The sequence below is a fragment of the Triturus cristatus genome, chromosome 11 (assembly GCF_964204655.1).
Source record: "Triturus cristatus chromosome 11, aTriCri1.1, whole genome shotgun sequence".
NCBI classification, from domain to species: Eukaryota; Metazoa; Chordata; class Amphibia; order Caudata; family Salamandridae; genus Triturus; species Triturus cristatus.
The window spans coordinates 1,113,666,766-1,113,689,383 of NC_140594.1; the positions used below are offsets into that span (position 1 = coordinate 1,113,666,766).

The following is a 22,618-nucleotide window of genomic DNA, read 5'->3' on the forward strand; positions in this document are numbered from 1 at the left end:
GACCTTTTATGGGATCCTCAATACTGAAGGTGCTAAAAATCCCAAGTGACTCCTCATGACATCAGTGAAATATCATTTTTTTGATCTTGTGCAGAAATACAGTACTGAGGTGACTGACATAATGCAAGAAGGAAAGATTAGGCGGCTAGATGTTCTATCAGCGTGGCTGTCCTGATCCTTCACGGCTTGGCTGCAGAATTATCCTCTCAAGGCATTCCTGGTTGAGTGTTTGAATGGAGGTACTCCACCCATGCACAGAGAAGGAATTGCCTGAAGACCAGATTATTATTATTATTATTATTATTATATTCAGTAATGCAAAATACAAAAGTATATGAGAAAAATCTGGGCAGAACTTACTGTAATGTCTTGATCACTGCCAGTAGACTTAGATAAAAATACAGGATGATTTCTCTAAAATGAAACCTTTGAGCACATAGGAACTCAGTGGATTGAAATGTAGTCAAACTTTGGCCCTTATACTGGTGGTCTCTTGTTATCAGATTACAGCGCACATAGAAAAGTGTCCAATATTGTGACACTCCTGGGTGAAATAATCACGTATTCCCATTTAGAACTAAACTGTCCCTCAAAAAATTAGGTTGCGTGGTCATTGATATGCCAAGAACAGAAGAAGTTTAGAATCTCCGAATGCCATGAAACAGATAGCAGTTAATACTTGGACTGTCCAGTTGGTAATTACTTTAGAAGACCGCATAGTAGCAGGAGTAAATATTCATGCTGACCTACATAGAAAATCAAAAAATTTTTATCTTCTGGGGCATAGAACTAATGCCCGAAGCATTGGTGGCTCCTATGCGATAGAAATTAAGTCAGTATTGAGCCCTTTGGCCATTGTTAACTAAAGGAGAAAGCTTAAGAGGAACTCAAGTTAGTTTGTACACATTTCTATCTCAAACTGGCCAGTGGAGCTCAGGTGCCAAACATAAAGCAACAAAGTATGAGATCATATAATGGATACATATGGCCAATCTGAGTCAGCAGCAGAAATCGGGGATCATTGTTTTGTCTAAGAAATTTGAGTAATGGAATCACACCTTGATGTCCAAAACCCACCCGCCAAACGAAGATCCTGCTCTTAAACTAGGTTTGTTTCCTGTAGGAGCTTCCAGAGGATTCTTAGGGTGGTGTAATGGTGACGGACACCGATGCTTGGTGAACCGCTCTAGCCCTGAGCTCATTGGACTCTAATTTTGGGGACAGCAACTGGCTAGTTGTCCAGTATACACTAGATGTCTTTCAGTGGTGACCGAGAGGGTGGGCACATTATTTTGAAAACCGCAGCTTGTGGTCATGATTTTGCAGTGCCGTGGACACCCAGAGATCGGGCAGTGGCACCCACAGTGGACACCAGAGAGCCTACTTACCAATGATTAGAACAGTGGAGCTGCAGCTTTAACCAGTGATCTGTTCGGAGAAAGAGTCACCAAGAAGCTGATTCCAGTGGTTCTGAAGTCAGGGCTGCCTCCTCAGGCCTGTTAGATAAGACCACAGGCCTAGGGTTGAAGTCCAGATTTCTCCTGAGCTGCATGAGTGGAACATGAGATGGGTAAAGACATCTCACAGTTACAGAGAGCGTCAGGACAGAGCAGGCTGTCCCTACTCTGTCTGAAGTAGATAGAGCAGTTCCTTGTCCCGTATGTCTTTGGGTTGCTTGGCAGCTGGGCTGGCATGCCCTTGAATGGCCTTGGAAATATGATTGAGATGTCCCCAGGCAGGTCCTTCCAGTCAGCTCTGTTTTCGCCTTTAAGGATCAAATAAATCCTGTTGGCAGGTGTGAGCAAGCTCCTCTTGCTACCAGCTTATAGACGGTTTGATCGGCTTTTACAGACTTATTGGTGGTTGTCCTTCTGTACTGAGCCTGAGGCTCCTCTTTGCTCTTCTCACGTTCCTTCGGATGCTGGTAAACAAGACCCCCTAGGAGCAGAGTTGAAATGTTGAACAAAGTACTACATGGTGAGGTCAATACTTTTCTGCCTCTGGTTGCAACAACAATGGCCAGCCAGGAAAGGGGCATCTTTTGGATGTCTGGAAAGTCCTCCAGTTCCAGGGGTACATTCTTCCCTATATAATAATTCACAAGCTGGGAGCCCTGCTGCCACCCACCAGCTGCAACTCCGAGGCGGGTTAAAGCTGCCTCTAGTGGAGTGGGGAATGACCCCAGCTGGGAATATTTTCAATTGGGTGGTGTTCATCACAGACCGAAAAGGAATGTATGACATTGCAACGCATACATTCACAACGCGGTATTTTACATTGCTTTCTTTTTTTAACCAAGGCAGAGGCAATCAGCAGCTTCTAAGACCCATAGGTTAGCTAGTTCCTCTGTCCATATTCACATCTGATTTTGGGGAAAGCGACAGTAAGAAAGTACCACTTTTTGACATGTTCACCCCCAGTTTTTGCCTTGTATTTGATGTGATTTTGACTGGAACTTCTCTGTATTCCTTCTAACCAGGTCCCCAGTGCCAGATCTCTCTACCAAAATTGTACCCCAATTGACAATACCTGTAACACTCACTGTAAGTCTGTAATAAGTGGTACGTCTGGCACCTAGGGCAAGGAGGCTAAAGAGGGTCCTTAAAGACTGCAGCACGAATTGTGCGACCCTAAAGGACCCCTTACCAAACACATACAGACTGCCACTGCAAACTGCGTATCTTGATGCAGACTAAAGTGAAAACACTATATGGCCCACGTCCCTGTGTGTCAAGCCTACAGACACTGCATGCAGTATAGGTAAGTCATCCCTACAGCAGGCCTTACAGCCCTAAGGCAGGGTGCACTATGCTGCATGTGAGGACATAGCTGAGCTAGCATATATGCCCCTGTGCTGGTCAGCTCTATTGCTGCCAGTATTAGATAATAGGGAAGCCATTTTAAGTACATGTGCTGGACATTGGTGAAACGAGTTCTCCAGCTACATGATGGGGATGTTTGGTATGAAACATCTCATATTAATAAACCCACACTGATGCCAGTGTTTGATTTATTAATACATGCAAACTGGGGACAACTTAGAGGTGCCCCCTGAAAACCTGCCAGCTACTGGTGCGTTGACTGACTGGTTTTTGCAAGCCTGCCCCCACAGACAAGTTTCTGACCCCCAAGGGTGAGGGTCTTTACTCTTCGGTCTACCTGCAGATTAGCATTCCCCCTGCATGGGAGCTTCAAAGAGCCCACTGCCTTTGGTATGCAAATCTGGCTTTCCTCACAGGAGAGGAAACGGACCTCCTTTGTCCAGAGCCTTTTGGCACCTGGACAGGTGGGATAATTAGCTCGTCAGATAGGCATGTCCACCCCCAGGCTAGAGCCACCACTAAGGTGGGCTGCCCAAAGTGGAGATGACTTTTCAAAGTTAGCCATCTTGGTGATGGCAAACGTAGGATATCTGGTGCAGGGTTATACCCACTTCCCACAGGAAATGGTCTTAAAGGGGGCGTTGTGACCCCAGGGGTAAGTTGTCTATTGACTGCCTCCATACACTTGCCTAACACCCCTAAATTCAGTGTTTAAGGGAGCACCAGAAAATCAGATCCTGCTGCCCTACGAAGGACACTGAATAGCCACGAAAACGGAGATTGAAGAAGAGCAACTATCTTAGCACCCGATGCCGTATTGCATTACTACAGCCGGACATTCTAGTGCTGCTGTAGATGACCTTGGACCCTGCCTCTTACTCGCCTTCAGTCCAGGAGATTGGCCTTGTTAGTCACGGTACTAAACCTGAATGCCGTACAAGTTTTTTCTCACATAGGATAACTTTGCAGCCTCTGAAAAATGCAGTTTCTACTTTTTAAACGTAAAAATGTTTGTGTGTGTGCAAAACCTTCTTACCTGATCGTATGGATTCTGGTGCCCAAATATATATAAAGATGCGTGTTATTTTTATAAATTGGTGTGGATCTCCTTATTGCATCATGTGCATAATTTATTGGCTACTGTGTGTATTTGCAGATGTCTAACACTCCTCTCTGATAAGCCGAAGGCTGCTCGGCCACACTACCCCCTAGAAGAGCACATTGGGATTGCTAGAGCAAGCCCCTGGCCACTAGTAAAGGAGTACATGTACTCTTTGCACAGTATACCTTCTTTTTTTGGTATACCATACAAAGAGCAAGCTTCCTACAGTGACGGAGATGTGTACGACCCGGCTGGCACATCAAAAGAACAACCCCAGCCGTTTACATTTGAGTCCACCGCATAGTACAGAATGCACACAGTCAGTGAATGCCTGCACTTGCCAGACAGAGCACAACACAGTAAATCCACACACTTTGTACAGTGAGTACAAGCACCCTTAATTTGTGTAACAGATATGATGAAAGGCAAGGACACCAGATATAGGAGCCTGACTAGGCCTTATACAGGGCAAAGCTGGAAGACATTTTCCATCAGAGATATAGTTTAAAAGGCCTTCCTCTGAACTAGAAATCCTGCATCAGCCACTTTTATTTCCACATAGTATGTGCAGAGACATCAGTAAACACACAGTGAGATCTGCTAGACCAATAAAAACCAGTCGGAGCTTAGTTTTGTAAGGAAATAATAAATAGTCATTTCCTCTCGCTAATTGGCCCTCAACCTACTAGTGTGGCATGCTTTCCTGGAGAATGCGTAGGAGGAAACGCAACGATTTTTCTTTTACGAGTATGGGACTAGAGAGTTGTCTCCCTTCTCCTAGCCCAGAGGGCTGTTCGGTCTAAATTGTAAGCATTCTCTATACATTCTGGATATAAGCAAGTATTCTGTATGCTTGACATGAGTGATTGAAATTGTTTTTGTTGCCTTTCAACATTACGAATAGCATAACACTGACCTTGCAGACGCAGCAGTGAACAGAAGGGACTTCTATACTGGCAAAACCACCGACCTGCAAGGCAGAGTAGATGCTGGACACATGATGAATGTATGATGGGGATACTTGGACACTGATACAGCCTCCCAGATCTCAAAGAAGAATGAAAAAAAGACGAGCCACAAAAAAGCAATTGTAGGACTATTTCTCGAGGAAATGTAACTTTTTTGTTCCTACACACGACTTCAAGAACTCCCTCCCTTGAGGTTTTGGCTAGTTTTGGTTGGTCTGGCAGATTAATTGTATTCTCATGGTAACCTTGGAGTATATATATTCACAGATCTCATTTCCCTTCGTACATGTGTAATAGGGTCATAGCCACTCTCACAAAAGGCTTTCACTTTGGGTCACCCCTGACAAAGTCCAGATAAGATTTGGACAAAAACAGAAGGTTAAAAGGAGAACCTCCAGTGAGCTGGCAGGATTGTCCTGAAACTTACAAGGGTTGTGCAACATAGCTTCATAATGCCATGCAGAGGATGTTTGCCCCAACATTGGCCATGCGTAGTTGGGTGTGGGCATAGTTTACTCCTATCTAGAACTGTAGGCACATGTAAATATTAAAGAGCAGGTACTCCACAAAATACTTTCTTCGTATTGAATTGAACAGATTGTATGATCCTACTATTTCACTTTCCTTATCTAGGAATGGCTGGATCCTGTCCAGTCACTGAGCGACCTCTAACCCCGTCTTTTAGGAGAGATGTGATCCATTGTCTCACAGGCTGTAGATACTTTAAGGAGAATCTGTGCCTGTTGGCCTTCATCTAACATGATAAGCATGTCCTTTCTGCCTTGCATTTGATGTAGTGCTAGTCTTCAGACTCGTACTGCTTGCTAATTTGGGCTCTATATTTGCACTACACTCTCTTGTTTAATCTAACTTGATGCCTGCTTCTCAGACCAGTGATCATCTCAAGTGTTTTATACATGAATTATTAGTTATACTGATTTGTAGGCAATATTTGTTGTGCTCGTGTTAGCCAGATGTTTATTCTGTTGCCCCTTTGTTGCCTACTTAAATTAGATGTCTCATCTTTTGTCCACTTAATGATGTGAGTCTGTGAGATAACTGCATAGTGTAAAGGTGCTGAATCTACACCAACACTATGTGGTACCTGAGTCATTGCCATCTCTGCATACCACAGCTTTTATCACTTAAGTTACTTCTTCAAGTTCTCATACACAGGTTCATGGTAAATTATTTATTGTGGATGTCTACAAACATCTGACTGCTTTTCCTCTTCTGTTTTAAAAATACTGCAGTCGTTTTTAAATCCTTCCTTTACTTTGCAGACATGCACATCCTGTGGACAATGCTGGACTTTTTTCTTTTACAACCTTCTCCTGGCTGACGCCGCTTGCCCACCTTGCCTACAAGAAGGGAGAGCTCTTTCTGGAGAACGTGTGGCCTTTGTCTGACCACGAAACGTCCAACGTCAACAGCAGAAGGTATACAAAAATATTCGTTTAATGTCTATTTTTTAGTCTTTGGACTTAGTAAAGCATTTATCCAGTATAAAACTGAAAGTGGTGTCTTTGTGTTCCTTCATTGGCATGCATTTCTACAAGGCTTAGGCGAGAATTTCTACAAGGCATAGTACAAGTAGTTTTTCAAGGGGCACAGAAGAACATGCGTGCATGATGTAAACAGAAACCAAATCTTGTTTTGATGTTGGTTGGAATAGACTAGACATGACAACATGAGGTATTTTAATGTGCATAGTTCTAAATTAATGGGGGTTTTCAAGGAGATCCTGTTGTCTGCTTGGTCCTCAGTAAGTCTTATTGTTTGAGGGGGTGAATCCATTGGTGTTCTCTTCTCGGCTGAAAACTGCCAGCTATCAAGTGGTTTAATGGAACAGCTGTAATCTTACCAACATGGGTTTATCTCAAACCAGTGAGAATATGGTTTGACTTCCTGAATATGCTTTCTGTATCTCCTTGTGAGTGACCATATAGTATCCCCTCTCTGTGCTACGGCAGTTGCCAAAGAGCTTGATTATTAAAACAAGATACATTTTTCACAGAATTGTAGTAGAGCAACGTTGTCTAAAACAAATCCCATCTTTTGACTGCTTTATATTCGAAACCTCAGCCTACATTGCTTGAGTTCCCATAACTTGGGTAAGCGCGACAACATTGGCCAGCTGAATGAAAGAGCTGGTTTGGTTTACGAGACTACTTTCACTTGACAAATCCATCATGAAATGCTTCCTTTTTGTCACCAGAACATGGTGTGAAGAACAGTCGAAATGGGATCGCTGCTTTTCATAACAAAATGCCATATTTTGAAAAATATGCAGGCACAGTAGAAACCTAACTGAGAAACTTGCAAAGAACAATTACAGGTCAATGCAGGAATTGTCTGCAGCCACCATCATTATTGCCTTTTTGTTCATATATAACTGCCCAATTCGTTTTGCTTTTGCCACTGGAAAAACAAACGTTTTACTCCATCTGTCAGTTGCTTTCACAAGGTTCTTGCATGTGATATCCCGAAGTTACTGGCCCCATGGGGAAAACAAGTAATGGTGTTTTATATTGAAATGCAAACCGAACAATTGATGAACAGAATGTTTAAAAATGTTAAACATTCACCCCAGTACAGAGATCTGGGCCTATATCCTCCATTTATTTTTGCTCCCCATGCCATTCCAGTGTGAACCCAGCCATATGCAAATCAGTCATGACAGTGCGCCCAGTGGGAACAGTCCAGCCCGTACTGCAAGGCCAGGTCCTCCCTGGACTGGAAACCAGCATCCTAGGACTGGTTTTGGGGTTTCACCCCTCATCAGCCAGGCCAGCTTGACTCCAGTGGCCTGGAGAGCACAGGACCCGTCCCACTCGGGGTGACAAATGCAAAAAGAACAATTGATGGACAGAATGTTGAACAATGTCAAACATTCTCCCTAGTACAAAGATCTGGGCTTAAATCCATCGCTTTATATTATATATGGACATTACACTCAAATGTAAGGGTAAAACACTGGTGAATAAAATGCAAGAAATTGCATAGACCCACATATTACAGTATGCTATTCTCTAAGAATTTGGCATCCCTATCATCTCTCAGCCATTCCTGGCGGTCCCTGGAATTCCGGTGGCAAATTCTGTGGTCAGGGACATAATGAGTATTATTCCAGGGCATTCAGAATGACCTCTACAGTGGTGTAGGGTGTAGTAGAGTGTTTCCGGGGAAATGCAGAGGTGTTGCAATTTAGGACTTAGATGGATATCTGCATCAAGGAAAGTAAAGAGATTTTAACTGCAATCCTTGGCCTAAAATAAGCGGTGAAGTGGAAGTAATAGTAGCTTCTTTCTATGTATCCAAAATAATTGGTCCATGGACATGATCGGCTCATCATTATCCATCTCGTTCCCATGGGAGCGGATGTACAGAAAGTGAATATGATCAGTGATGCAAAGTTTTTTTTTCTTCCTGTTAATCCCGGACTTTATAGCCATGGCAGTGAGACATGTGTCTAAATAAGGTTCTCGGCTGGTCCTCCACATTGACCTGCTGTGGGAAGTAAATATTCACTCTGTTCCTCACGTAGTCTAAATTACCCCTCACCCCTCCTCCCCCACATAGGAGAAACCGGATGACGATACAAAACAAGCATTGCCATAGCCAATAGGTCTCGCCTTTGGGACCTTACAAGTGTTTAGCCAGGGATATTGACTTTGCCTATGTCTTTAAGCTGTGCTGTACAGAAATCTGCAGCATGCTGAAAAGTTATAATGAAGTGTCAGAAGCATTTTTGTTACCTTATATATGACCAAGAACGCATTGTGTACAACTGAACGACCATATTAAACTAGGGCTGACAAAGAATCCAATTATAGCGAAGAAATAAAAAATGAGAGCACAGTGCATATATTGTTAGAATCCGTATCTGTCCACAAGTGAGATTGTACATGCCGAAGTAAATTAAGTGTCATTCATCATCAGGACAAAGTGTGGTAGCAACAGTGAGGGAGCAAAGACTTGTCTCTTATGTTTATAAGGATTTCTTGTTGTAAGGGCACTACAGGGAATAAATTACTACTGTATGTCGCAAATAGTTTTGTAAAAATTGCGAGGCAAAGGAGTCTAGGCTAAATACCACCTCCTTTAAGGGAACCATTGTACTGCTTTGTTTGTTTACAAAACTACAGTCAGCCCTACTCTAAAGGCTGCCTGAATTTAACTATAATCTCAGGAAAGACTATTTTGATGATTTGGATAAAAACGACACATTAACAAAAATACTCACTAACTGCATCAGGGTAAAGTTATGTAAACGCTCCTTGAACAACTTTTCAGACATTTAGGACCTATATAGGGTTTTAGACCAGCCAGAAGATAGTAAAATCGATGACAGCCAATATTACTAATTGCACACACAAATTAACATTAAAGGATTTTCTGTGTCCCAATACCACCATCAAAGGCTGGTGTTAAAAACTAGGATACAATTTGGTAGAACGATCTTACTCTAGGGACGGGGATTTAACTTGTCTCAAAGAAAAGCACCAGACATTTCTTCCCATTTTGATGTTCTGGGAGGGCTTTGAGGGACAAGGACTGCTATTTAAATAAGAATCGGTCAAATCTTCCGTATTGTTTTACGTGGCAATTCTGTCACCCGTTTGCTTTAATAATCAAGTAGGAATAGTTTTGAAACTCTAATAAACATGTAGTTATTTATTTGCAGTTTTATGGGGGAAATGCGAGCTTCGGCTGACTTTCCAAACTGTTTAATCCGCATTCACACGAAAATGCATATTATGTCGGGAAATTTTAATCAGGTGGCAACCTTACTTACCAACTTATGTGGTACTGTGTGTAGTGTCAATTTTTCCCCACGAAGTAAAAATGTGGCTAAAGCACAGCAGAAAATACATTTCCACAAAGTTAACTTGGCCTAAACAGCTTAGTTTAGTTCTTTAGTTAGTTCAAGGTCGGGCACTGACACGCCCATTTGGTTTCTGTTGATTCTGTGAACTGCGTAAAAACCTCCACAGCCACCCCTAACAACCGTTTAAGTGTAACGAGTCGGGATGCATGTTCCGCAGGTAAGGGTTTCCAAGTGCAGACCCCTCCAAATAATGTACGTGTCCTAGCTGGCGCCTCCAGCATACTGAAACTTAGAGGATAACGTATTCCCCAATTACGACACGTGGTGTACATGATCCGCAACAATCTAGTCCAAACAACTGAATCAGAAAATATATACTAGAAATAAAATAACAACAATACACTTGCCAACCAGCGATACATAGATATAAGATGCATGCAGTGATGACACTCGACTGTTCCTATTTAAAGCAGTGACTTCGAATGTCAAATAGAGATGGGCAACAATGTTGAGAGAGGGTTGCCACTTAGCATAACAACTTAAATTACGGACAAACTCAAGAACACCGAATTATAACACGCCTCTGTATAACTCCATGTATTCAAGTGCACGTGTAAACATTGGCCGCGCGTGAAGTAATGAAGCTTAAATAAAAGCAAGCAAGACGTGCGGCCACGAGACGCGCTCGGTGGTGGGGGAGGAGGAACGTTGAAGCATGCGCTTGGGAGAGCAAGCAAGAGGAAAGCCAGATGGCGCCTGATCGAGCGATGCGAGGAATGCGCGTTACTGTGTGCGTAACTGCATGGTCTAGGCCACACAAAAAGCTGTGGTCGGCTTTTTAAAGCCCACTCACTGAATGTCTCGCCAGAGCAGCGCATGTGCTGGCTCAGGCAAGACCTAAAAAGTGACTAAAGGTAAAACTTATTTTCATGAACGTAACAATGGAAGTGCAAAATGTATTGATGCGTATAGTTAAGAAATAGTCAATTACATTTGTTAAAGGCCTCTTGAGTTAAATGAAAATATATTCGAATTAGCTTATTTGCAACAGATTTACTTTAGCAAGCTTCTACTCATACTTAATCAAAGGTGTCTGTGAAGGAGAAATCGCCCACATGGACTAAGCGTCTCTTGGACCCGTGTGGCAGAACATTGTTACTCTTAAAACATATCCGGATGCAGCAAGCCAGATGCAACAACAGTAGTTCATCCAAAGATAACAAAATGCTCCAGAAAGCATGGGACCTGCATACTATAACTAAAATGAAATTGACGAGCATGAACAATGTACTTCCCGCAGTGTTTATTATAGAGAAACACAGGTTTGTCATGGCTGGAAGTTAACACCACAAAATTATTGTTGAATTTGGTTGACATCTGAAGAGAAACCTCCTCCAACAAAAGCAATCCATCCTAATGCAAGAAAAGCCCTTAAGAGAGCAGAATGGCCGTTTCAGGGCTGTTATGGTGATGCAAACCTTTGGACTGTGCCTAAAGAAAGCTGTTAAAGGGAAGTTACATTTTTTATACAACAGGCCATTAGATCAGAGTAATGATTACAATGTGTTTTGGAACCCTTCAAAATTACTGCTCGAAATTGCTTGAAAGTTAAGTGAAAATGTGCGTAATAAAAGCTATAATGGTAAGGTTGACATTATCTTATGTAAGCAGAACTGTGAAAGCGACAAATCTTTCAGTCTATAAAATATACCTGAAGAAATGGTTAGAATACATTTGAGTTAGGCAGAAACAAGACACATGTGAGGATCCACATCACATAGAGCTATGATCAGCTCCACAAGCTAAATGTTAACCGTTTGTTTCAGGACATTTTGGAGAACCTTAGAAAATGGGTTATATGCTATATCATTTTGTGAGCAGAGCTAATTTAGCAAAAATTGTGGCGAACCATAAATTATTTTTTGTATTCATACTATCTTGGGTAACATTCCACACCTTTTTTTAACATCAAGGCCATAAAGTGGGCTAAAATTCCTGTTCTCAGAAATCAAAAACATTTAGTAAGTCATGAAAAAGACTGTCTATGGAAGATAAAATTGAGTGTATTGGGAAGCATAGCTTAATATTACTAAATACTAACGCTGATCTCTCTGAAATGGCCAGACTGGTAACATCAAGAACCAGGAGTGCAGTAGTATTTTGGTTCGAAGCCTTAAAACCAGACTCTGGAGATTTCACCCAATAACCTCTTGATTTCACAATTATGTGTTAATATGTTAGTGTTAATAACATGTTCAAATTGAAGATACCAAATGTATTAGTCAGACACATGCAAATCGACGTATTCTTTCTGGAGTAGCGCACATTTCCCAACAAAATGGAAAACAACAGTCTAACAAATGGCAGGAAAGAGTTCCACCTTAATATTACCTTTAACAAGCTAGAATGTCCAATCTAAAATCTTCTGGTGATACTTCTAACTCGATTCCTCGCCTTTGAATGCTCCTGAGGTGCCAGATTGGATCTGGAAATGTTCTCGGCAATACTCCTTTGCATCGCATCGGACATTGTGCAGCGCTGTGCTGGGTCCGTACCACCTCAGAATTGACAGTGGAGCTGCCCTTGTGCTCTGATGTTAGTTCCTTTCTTTCCATAAATTCTGATGCAGATCTGGTGCTCCACATCCACTTTTTTAGACCTACCATGATTTCTTAGATTTTAAAAACCAGTGTCCTAGAAAATAATGTCCCCTCCTAAAATCACAGGTCATGATTATAGAAAACAAATGTGAGTTGTGTACCCTCACAAGGTGTGTTTCCTTGTCTGGGTTCAGGCATGGATCAAAGTTGTGCGACAAGAGCACCCTCGTGTACTCTAAAGCGATCCGTGACCGAAAGGCAAATCCGTACGTTGCCAAACTAGAAGTCAAGACCCTCCCATAAGTCCCTCTGCAGGTCACCGGTGCAGTCTCACTCATGGGACCGTTCCCATGAGAAGTCTGCCTTGTGGTGGAAGTCCTCTGGTAAGTTCAAATCAAATGCTAGAAGGCGCAAGGATATCACAATGTTAGTCGGTCTCCTCTGGGATTCTCAAGTGTGGATATGATCCCCCAGCTGATCCCGGTTTCCCTACGGTTTTGTTAGCCATCAGCAACGCCACAGCAGATCGAGGTCTTAAAAGAGGCCCTGCTGCAGATCTTCTGAGCTTTTCTGGCTCCCTTTGGGCCCCAAGGATCCATGGGGTTTCCAATCAGGTCACTGCTGACTGGGCCATCTCAAGCACGGACTGACCTTTGGAACCCATTCCGGGTCCAATAACAACTGGATCGGCACAAGGTATAACTAGTCAATGCTGGTGCCAACATTGCCGGAAGAGGATCCAGATTTGATCCTGTTTGACCCTGAACCTTCTACAAGGGGGATCCATTCTACAGACTCAGAAAGGGGAAAGGGTGTTACTCTCACCATTTCCTTGTGTTGAAAAAGGATGGATGCTTTTGTCTATAGAAATAAAAAGCATTCAGAAAGAAGTGGCCCCTCTGCTCCCGAAACATCAGCATTCATGAATGTTTATCTCCTTATCAGTGAGGTTTTTGGCATTTTGATGCATGTGTGGGTACATTTGTGGTTCTGGTTTATTCCTTCTGCATCCTTGATCAAGCAACTCTTGCAACTTAATCCTGGACCACTCAGAAGCTGTTCATGTGGCTGACCATTCAGTACTCTCAGATGTGTTCTGGTGCAAGCGTTCTGGTTTGGTTTTGACTGATTGGGTGCACGTACATGGCTACACACAGAAACAGGTCTACAGTTTATAATCTACCTTCTACAGACCTAAAACCTTCTAGATTCCAATTGAGTTCTGAAAAGACTAGAGTTGAACTTCAGTGCACATCTCATTGGAAATTATGTTAGCCATCTATATTGACAACACCTCATATTTAGTAAATAGTTTAAGCATCTGGAAAGAAATGGACAGTCCATCCACTAAATGTTATCACAAGATGGTGTATATATGACAACCCTCCTCTTAAGATGGATAGGAGCTCACACTGTGCAAACATTACAGGGCCAAGCATCCCACAACATTTTTAATTCTTTGAGTGATTGATAAAGCAAGGTTTTTTTTTTTCCGGGCATGGAATACATGTGATTTTGCTTTGCTCTTTAGTGCCAAAGTAATTTAGTCCACTCTTTGTGGTTTCTGTTAAACTGCAATATGCTGTACAGACTTCAGTGGCATAAGTTTCTTAAGCCATTACTACAAAAGGTCCTTAATTTCCAATGAAATCATCAGTGTCCAGACATTATTTTTAATGCTGGGCACTATGTCGGCATGCTTGTGAAAAAGTATCTTGACTTTGTTTGACCCTGTGCCTGTCCTTGGTAATGTAAGATCCATAACCTTTTCCGTGACCTGGAAAAGGGTGCCAAGCATGCCCTCATAATCGACACTGGACTACTGTCCATGCCCTGGGTGCATCATAAAAAGCAGTGGTAGCAGTGCACTGTGTTTTATGAGTCTTTAGTGTGACCACACTTTACATGTATCTATGTCAGAGGCTTCAGTCTACTGACCCCTCCTGTGTATCCCCTGAACCTTAGATGCTCCTGCTGTGAGAGCTATTGCCTTGCACAAAGACTGTGTCTGAGGAACAGCCAGACAATGACATTTGAAAGAATTACCCCAAACTGGTTCTGAAGCCTGGGACTGGATTCACATCCCTTGTCTAGGAAATGTGTATAAAACAGGGTGCAAGCCACCCCCTTTTGTTCCAGTTCCAAGTCCTTTATTGATAAAGGAACGGATTGCTAACTAGAGAAAAAGAGCTGTAGTGTGACTGGAGCTGGTGCCTGCCTGACAGCCCGACGCTAGTTGAGGGGGGAAATACCTGAAGTTTACACTCTACTGGAAGATCTGGGAGTCGGTCTACAGTGCGTAGAGCCTCCCTGCCTGCTAAGAGGAAAAAAAGTATGCCCGGCCCTGCAGGAGGAAAGACTATCCAGAAGGAGAAGCCTAGCATGTTCTCGGCATGATGAGTATCCAAAAAGGCGGACTGCCACAGCCAGCTACTTCGTTCAGGTCTCACACTCTCTAAATAGTTCCTGTTCGAGGCATATGAGCTGCAGATCACACACTGAGGATAAGATCGCCATCTGGTGTTGGGCTCGGATGGTTGCAGGTTGTTGTTGTCTTCGGAAGAAGCCTTTGGTCACGAGATAGGTGACTCCTCCCCTGGACAACAGTGCGCATGGGCATCCACTCCATCGTCAGATTGTTTTTTTTTTCCGCCATTGGGTTCGGATGAACTTTTTTCCGCTCCAGCAGAAAACTTCCAGCAATCAAAATAACTCTTCAATTTTCATTCCATCGACATCGAAATCAACTCGGACCGGTTCCGGAAGCGGCTGATGGACAGGACACCTTTTAAAAAATGCCCCCAGTGTGGAGCGAAGTTCCCCCACAGTGATCACCACGAGGTTTGCAACCTCTGCCTGTCGCCGGAACACAACGAATCGAACTGTCCAGCTTGTGCCGCTTTCCGTTCCAAGAAGACCCTCCGGGACCGAAGAGCTCGACGCCATATTATGGCCAAACCAGCTCCAGAACCGGAGGACATCTTTGCTCAGGATGTTCCTGAAGATGACACCGAAGATCTCGATCGTGTCCGAGGCCGACGATTCCGATGACCTCATCACTCCAGGGCAGCGTGTGAGTACCTACCCCATCCAAAAAGACATTGGTCAAGACTCCGCCAGCTGGGCCCAGTCGCGACCGAAAATCCTCTTCAGAAGCCCCGTCCTCGGGCCCGGCTCCGAAGACATCTAAGCCTGTAGGTGGCTCGGGCTCGAGCAAACCTCATGTTATTGTACCTATAATACCTTCGGCACCGAAAACTCCACTGTCGGCACCGAAACAGGCTTCAAGACCGAAATCTCCTTCGGCACCAAAACGTTCCTCGGCACCGAAGACTCCGTCGGCACCGAAGACTCCGTCGGCACCGAAGACTCCGTCGGCACCGAAAAAAGTTCATAAAGACCCGAAACGGCCATCGCCACAACCACTTTCGGAGCCGGATGAACTTTTTCGCCCAGATCCTACTCAAAAGCGGATCTACATTAATCCCAAAACCGGACAAGTGACTGCAGTCCCATACAAAAAACGGAAGCTGGACATCACACCACCTCCAGCTCCCATACGGAAGAAGGACTGTGCTACTTCACCGCTTCGTCCTTCCTCTCCTGTGTTACCGCATGACCCATCCCCCCCTCCTCCTCCTCCTTCTTCTCCTTTACCTTTACCATCTCCTTCTCATTCACCACCTCCACAGGATGATAATGATGATTTAGGGGGAGGGGCGGACCCTGATTTCCTTAATGATCCTCTTGATCCAAACGACCCTTTTACGTTCCCAGACACAGCACCCGTAGATGACTGGTCTTATCCAGTACCTGACATGCCTGACCCCACTACCTACCCTTCCAAGCCCTCCCCTCCTGATGACCATTTGGGGTTTGGCCAACTCATAAATAGGGCAGCAACATTCCATGGCGTCACAATGCACACAGACGCCCTTGAAGAGGACTTTCTCCTCGATACTTTTGAGCAGTCACAAAAAACTGTTCACATACTGCCCATGATTAAAGGGGTTATAAAGCATGCCACTGAAGTCTTTAAAGACCCTGTTAGAGCTAGGGTTCTCAACCCCCGCATTGAAAAAATATACAGACCAGCCCCGCAGGACCCTGCATACATTAAAGCTCAGCTCCCTTTAGACTCCTTGGTCGTGTCAAATGCCAGGAAGCGCGTTAACTCGCAGACAACTGGAGAAACGCCTCCCCCGGACAAGGAGTCTAAGCTTTTAGAGGCCTCAGGCAAACGAGTCACCGCACAGGCGGCAAACCACTGGCGTATTGCCAATACCCAAGCCCTGTTAGCCCGGTATGATAGAGCGCATTATGACCAACTTGAGGACCTTATGCAACATCTGCCTGAGCCCTTTAAATCCCAGGCTACTGACCTCATTCAAGAAGGCAAATTAATATCTAATGCCTCCATTAAATGCGCCTTAGATGCAGCAGACACTGCTTCTAGGGCGGTCAATACCAGCGTCTTACTCAGACGACATGCCTGGCTCCGTATTTCCGGTTTTCAACCGGAGGTTCAAACCACGACTCTAGCTCAACCTTTTAACCAAGAGCAGCTATTTGGCCCTGCAGTGGACACTGCATTAGAAAAAATGAAGAAAGATAATGAGACTGCCAAATCTATGGGAGCACTGCAGTCTCCTCAAACCCGGGGTTCCTTTCGTCGCTCCTTTTATAGAGGAGCCTCCAAAAATCTGGGAACTGAGACCACGTCCACCTTTAAAAATTCTGGACAAACATCCCCTAACAGAGGATATTTTCGAGGGGGTTATAGGGGAAACAACAACAAAGGTCGAGGGCGGGGCAACGACAACAACACCCGCACCTCCCCAGCCACTAAACAGTGACTTGCCACCACTCCCCCCAGACCATTCCACTCCGGTCGGGGGGCAGCTCCAACAATTCCTACCTGTCTGGACTTCCATCACCACAGACAGGTGGGTAAGACAAATTATCCAGTCTGGCTACTGCCTCGAACTAATACAATCCCCCCCGAACATACCGCCCAAACACCGTCCAATGTCCTCACATCATCTCTCTCTCCTCAAACAAGAAGTTCAATCCCTGTTACAAAAACATGCAATAGAACCAGTCCCTCTTCAACATCGGGGAACAGGAGTATATTCCCTATACTTCCTCATTCCCAAAAAGGACAAAACGTTAAGGCCCATACTGGATCTCAGACTACTATACCAGTATATACATTCGGATCATTTTCATATGACCACCCTCCAACAAGTCCTCCCACTATTACAACAGGGAGACTTCCTCGCCACATTGGACCTCAAGGACGCATACTTTCACATCCCTATGCATCCCGCTCACAGAAAATATCTACGATTTGTGGTAGACGGGCAACACTATCAATTTACAGTTCTCCCATTCGGAGTAACAACAGCACCCAGGGTGTTCACCAAGTGCTTAGCAGTCGTGGCAGCGCACCTCAGAAGACAACAGATCCATGTCTTCCCCTATCTGGACGATTGGCTCATAAAAGCCAATACTCACTAAAAATGCGTTCTGCACACTCATCGCACTATTCAAACCCTCCACAACTTGGGATTCACGATCAACTACCCCAAATCCCATCTGCAGCCCTCCCACTTACACCAGTATCTAGGAGCAACCATAGATACATCCAAAGCCATAGCTTATCCCAGCACTGCCAGGATAGCCAGTATACAAAATCTCAGCTCTCAATTTCAAACTCATCCATCTCTTCCAGCAAGAGTGTTCATGCAGCTCCTAGGCATGATGGCGTCATGCATCTCCATAGTCCCACACGCACGACTTCAAATGCGTCCCTTACAGGAATGTCTAGCACGACAGTGGAACCAAGCTCACGGACAACTTACCGATCTGGTGTTGGTGGACAGTCGCTCACTTCGCTCACTGAAATGGTGGAACACCATCAACCTGTCCAAAGGGCGGCCGTTCTTAGAGCCTCTTCCACAAGTTGTGCTGACTACCGACGCATCTCTCACGGGGTGGGGAGCCCACCTCCTTCAACATACCACTCAGGGCAGATGGACCAGTCAACAAAAACTGCTCCACATCGATCACCTAGAACATTTAGCGGTGTTCCTGGCACTAAAATCCTTTCAGGTACACCTAAAGAACAAAACTGTCCTCATACGCACAGACAACATGACGACAATGTATTATATACAGAAACAGGGAGGGACACACTCTCTCCAACTGTCCCAACTGGCACAGCAAATCTGGAGATGGGCAATTCCCCAAAACATCTACCTGTTAGCAGAACATCTCCAGGGATCCACAATCAGGTGGCCGACCTCCTAAGTCGCCACACACAGCAGATCCACAAATGGGAATTACACCCCAAGGTTCTACTCCCATTCTTCCAAAAATGGGGACAACCAGACATAGACCTGTTCGCCACTCCCGAAAACACAAAATGCCCATCCTTCGCCGCCAGGTTTCCACACCCACAGTCGAAGGGCAATGCCCTATGGATGAACTGGTCAGGCAGATTTACATACGCTTTTCCGCCTCTCCCACTCGTTCCATTTGTGGTACGCAAACTGAAACAACAGTCGCTAACACTAATTCTAGTAGCTCCCACTTGGGCACGTCAACCATGGTTCACCACACTTCTGGAACTATCTTTAGTTCCACATCAAAAGCTACACCTCTCCCCGGATCTATTAACCCAGAACCATGGAGAAATCAGACACCCAGATCCTCAAACACTGAACCTAGCAATCTGGCTCCTGAAGTCTTAGAGTTCGGGTACCTCAACCTCCCTCCAGACTGTATGAATATCATAAAGGAAGCCAGACGACCTACTACTAGAGCATGTTATGCCGCAAAATGGAAACGATTTGCCATCTACTGCGCTAATAATGACATACATCCCTTGGATGCTTCCATCCAAAACATCATTTGCTATCTACTACACTTGCAAAGATGCAACCTAGCGTATTCCTCTATACGTTTACACCTAGCAGCCTTGGCAGCCTACTTGCAAAATAGGCAACACCTGTCCCTCTTTAAGGTACCAGCCATCAAAGCGTTTATGGAAGGTCTTAAAAGAATTCTTCCCCCAAGATTACCACCTTCCCCATTGTGGAATCTCAATGTTGTTCTAACAAGACTTATGGGTCCCCCATTTGAACCAATGCACAAATGTGAATTACAGTTTGTAACATGGAAGGTAGCTTTCCTTATCGCAATCACTTCCCTACGAAGAGTAAGTGAAATACAAGCCCTGACTCTAGAGGAACCTTTCTTACAACTACACCGTAACAAAGTAGTTCTTGGGACAAACCCTAAATTTCTTCCAAAAGTGATTTCCGCTTTCCACCTTAACCAATCAGTAGAGCTACCGGTCTTTTTCCCTAACCCAGACTCCGTAGCTGAAAGGGCCCTACATACCTTAGATGTCAAAAGAGCCTTGCTTTATTACATCGACAGGACAAAACCTTTTCGAAAGAGAAAACAACTCTTTGTTGCTTTCGCACCACCACATTAAGGCAATCCCATCTCCAAATCCGGTATAGCCCGGTGGATAGTTAAATGCATCCAAATATGCTACCAAAAGGCTAAACGTACTCTTACAGTTCCCCCTAGGGCGCACTCCACGCGTAAAATAGGGGCTTCTATAGCCTTCTTAGGTAACATTCCCTTAGACATTTGCAAGGCAGCCACGTGGTCTACCACGCATACCTTCACTGAACACTACTGTGTTGATGTGCAAGCCAAACAACAGGCCTCGGTGGGCCAGGCTGTCCTAAAAACTTTATTTCAAACTGCTGCAACAGATACAGGTGACCACCGCTAAGGGGAGACACTGCTATATAGTCTATCCTCAGTGTGTGATCTGCAGCTCATATGCCTCGAACGGAATATGCTACTTACCAGTATGCATCTGTTCTTGGCATGTAGAGCTGCAGAGTCACACACGCCCACCCGCCTCCCCGGGACCTGTATCTGTTCCAGCATTTGTCTTACTTAGACATTGCACATGGACATCCTTTCTTTTCATTCCTATACACTCCATCTTTTCCCATCATGGCGAAAAACAATCTGACGATGGAGTGGATGCCCGTGCGCACTGTTGTCCAGGGGAGGAGTCGCCTATCTCGTGACCAAAGGCTTCTTCCGAAGACAACAACAACCTGCAACCATCCGAGCCCAACACCAGATGGCGATCTTATCCTCAGTGTGTGACTCTGCAGCTCTACATGCCAAGAACAGATGCATACTGGTAAGTAGCATATTCCTTATGAACTGCACCAAGACTTTGCTAGAACAGACCTCACTATGACGTTTGATAGTCAACCATAAGCCAGAGAGAATGATCCTGCCGCTGCGCATGTTGGAAAGAGTAGTCCTATCGCTGCCGAAGCAGAAAGCGGCGATGGGCTTGGAGGTTGCAATTGCTTTACTTGAGCACCTGTCCACACCTGCCTGTGCAGGCAGCTGCTGCCATAGAGGTGTGCTGCTGCACAAGCCTGCCATGACAACTGTATCCTGCGATTCCTGTTCCAACGTAAGGTCAGTGCCGCTGCCCGTAGCAGAACTGAAGCTGACATTGCCGGGTAAGGTTTGCGAACAACACTTACCGCACTGCTAGAACTGCAACACCAACCGGTGAAAGCATGATTTAGCTTGTGGTGGAACGAGAGAATATAGTGCACAGAAAAATCTGCTGCATGGACATAAGACTTTTTGTCCAATGAACGCACGGTGTAAAAACTTTGAACGGAGTTGCACATTTGAACAGTGGGGTATTTGAAGGAATTTGCTCCTGTGCCTAATTACTGCTTTTGCCTACAGTATACTCTGGTCTATAGTCATTAAATATCCCCCATAGCAGGTAGCGAGAATACCGGAAGATTGTGCAGCGCCTTGATGAAGATGGTAACTGAGATTACAACCCTGCAATTGTATCTCTATATGTATTGCGGTGGTCATGTATTATGTCTGTTGATTGGCTGTTGAGGTTTGAGTTCTTGTCTCTCACACTACTGCCCTGATAAGCCCTGGACTTCATGACCTCGCTAGCCTGAGTCAAGTGCTGAAAGTCTTGCAAATTGGCACGGTTTGCAGAGCCAAAGCAGATTAGACGCAGAGCATTAGTGACAAACTAAACCAGCCACCACGATTGGGGCCTAGTATCTACCCTGTGGTCCCCAGAAAAGGGTCTGACACACTATTTCTCCTGTCTGCATTAAGTGCACTGAAATTTTGAGTTTTAGCTTTTTTTTCATTCGACTTTAGTGCTGGTCATAGCAAGCAAGACATCTCCTAAAGCAAAAAGAAAAGATGAAAAGCCGATAGCACCTGGTATTCCCAGGCTGTCTCATACAGGTACTAACCAGGCCTGACCCTGCTTAACTTCTGAGGTCAGAAGAGATGGGGTGGTTACGAGGTGTTGGCCGTAGGCATTAAGTGCACTGACATTTGCCTTAGCTTTTATCATTCAACGTTGGTGCTCGCCATGGCAAGCGAGACATGCCACCCACTTCTCCTGAAGCAAAAAATAAATGAATAGCCATTAGTGGAGATACTTGTATTTCACACAGTCCTCACTTTCTGGTGCATCCTAATATAATCTATTTTTTAAGCATTTGATTAAAAGTGGGTCAAAGCTAGCCAATTTTGTATAGTCCTTGGACACCAAATCTAAGGCATAAATGAAATTTGGTTGATAAACACACACACACACACACATCTAAATTAAGTGTTACCGGCTTATCTTTGTAAATTAATGCATACATTTCTAGTAGTGAAAACAGGAGGTACAAGGTAAATCTTTAAAAGTATCTGGGTGACCTAATTGAAATCCATTGATGGACCCAGGTGATGTACCACGAGTCCTTCTGTTATTGTTGTCAGCTGTTTATCCCATGCACTATCATTTTTCAATAAGAGGATTCACCTATCAGTCTAGTCTCGGAGGCAGGGTGGTTCTGCACATTTAAAACTAATCAAACGTCAAATTAAGTAATTGGGGCCAGCAAATCATCAAGTGATTTATGGACCCAATATAACATGGGGCCTAAAGGAAAGTTTAATGGTGTTAGATCGGTAAGAAGGACCTGAATAGTTTCCTATATGGGTTATAAACTGCATTATTTTGGTTATTAATCTTCTTCCCAGTCACGTCTAGCAGAGGTTCAAGAATTTTATTAGACATTTGTTAAATGCCAAGGTTTAACAATCCATGGAAACCCCAGTCTTATTTTTGAATTTTGTTTCATCTTTGAAACATGCATCCATTTTGTTTCATTAAGACACTTCAACCAACCCATATGGTA

At 44.3% G+C, this 22,618-nt stretch overlaps 1 protein-coding gene across 3 annotated transcripts in view; it reads left to right on the top strand.

Annotated features, from left to right (window-relative positions):
* ABCC5 (ATP binding cassette subfamily C member 5) overlaps nucleotides 1-22,618 on the top strand; it is a 343,171-nt gene that overhangs the window by 99,882 nt on the left and 220,671 nt on the right. For all 3 annotated transcript variants that reach the window (XM_085635623.1, XM_085635619.1, XM_085635620.1), the window contains exon 4: nucleotides 6,176-6,331. In XM_085635623.1, coding sequence (XP_085491749.1) covers nucleotides 6,176-6,331 — 156 coding nt within the window. The remainder of the gene's footprint in view (nucleotides 1-6,175; nucleotides 6,332-22,618) is intronic.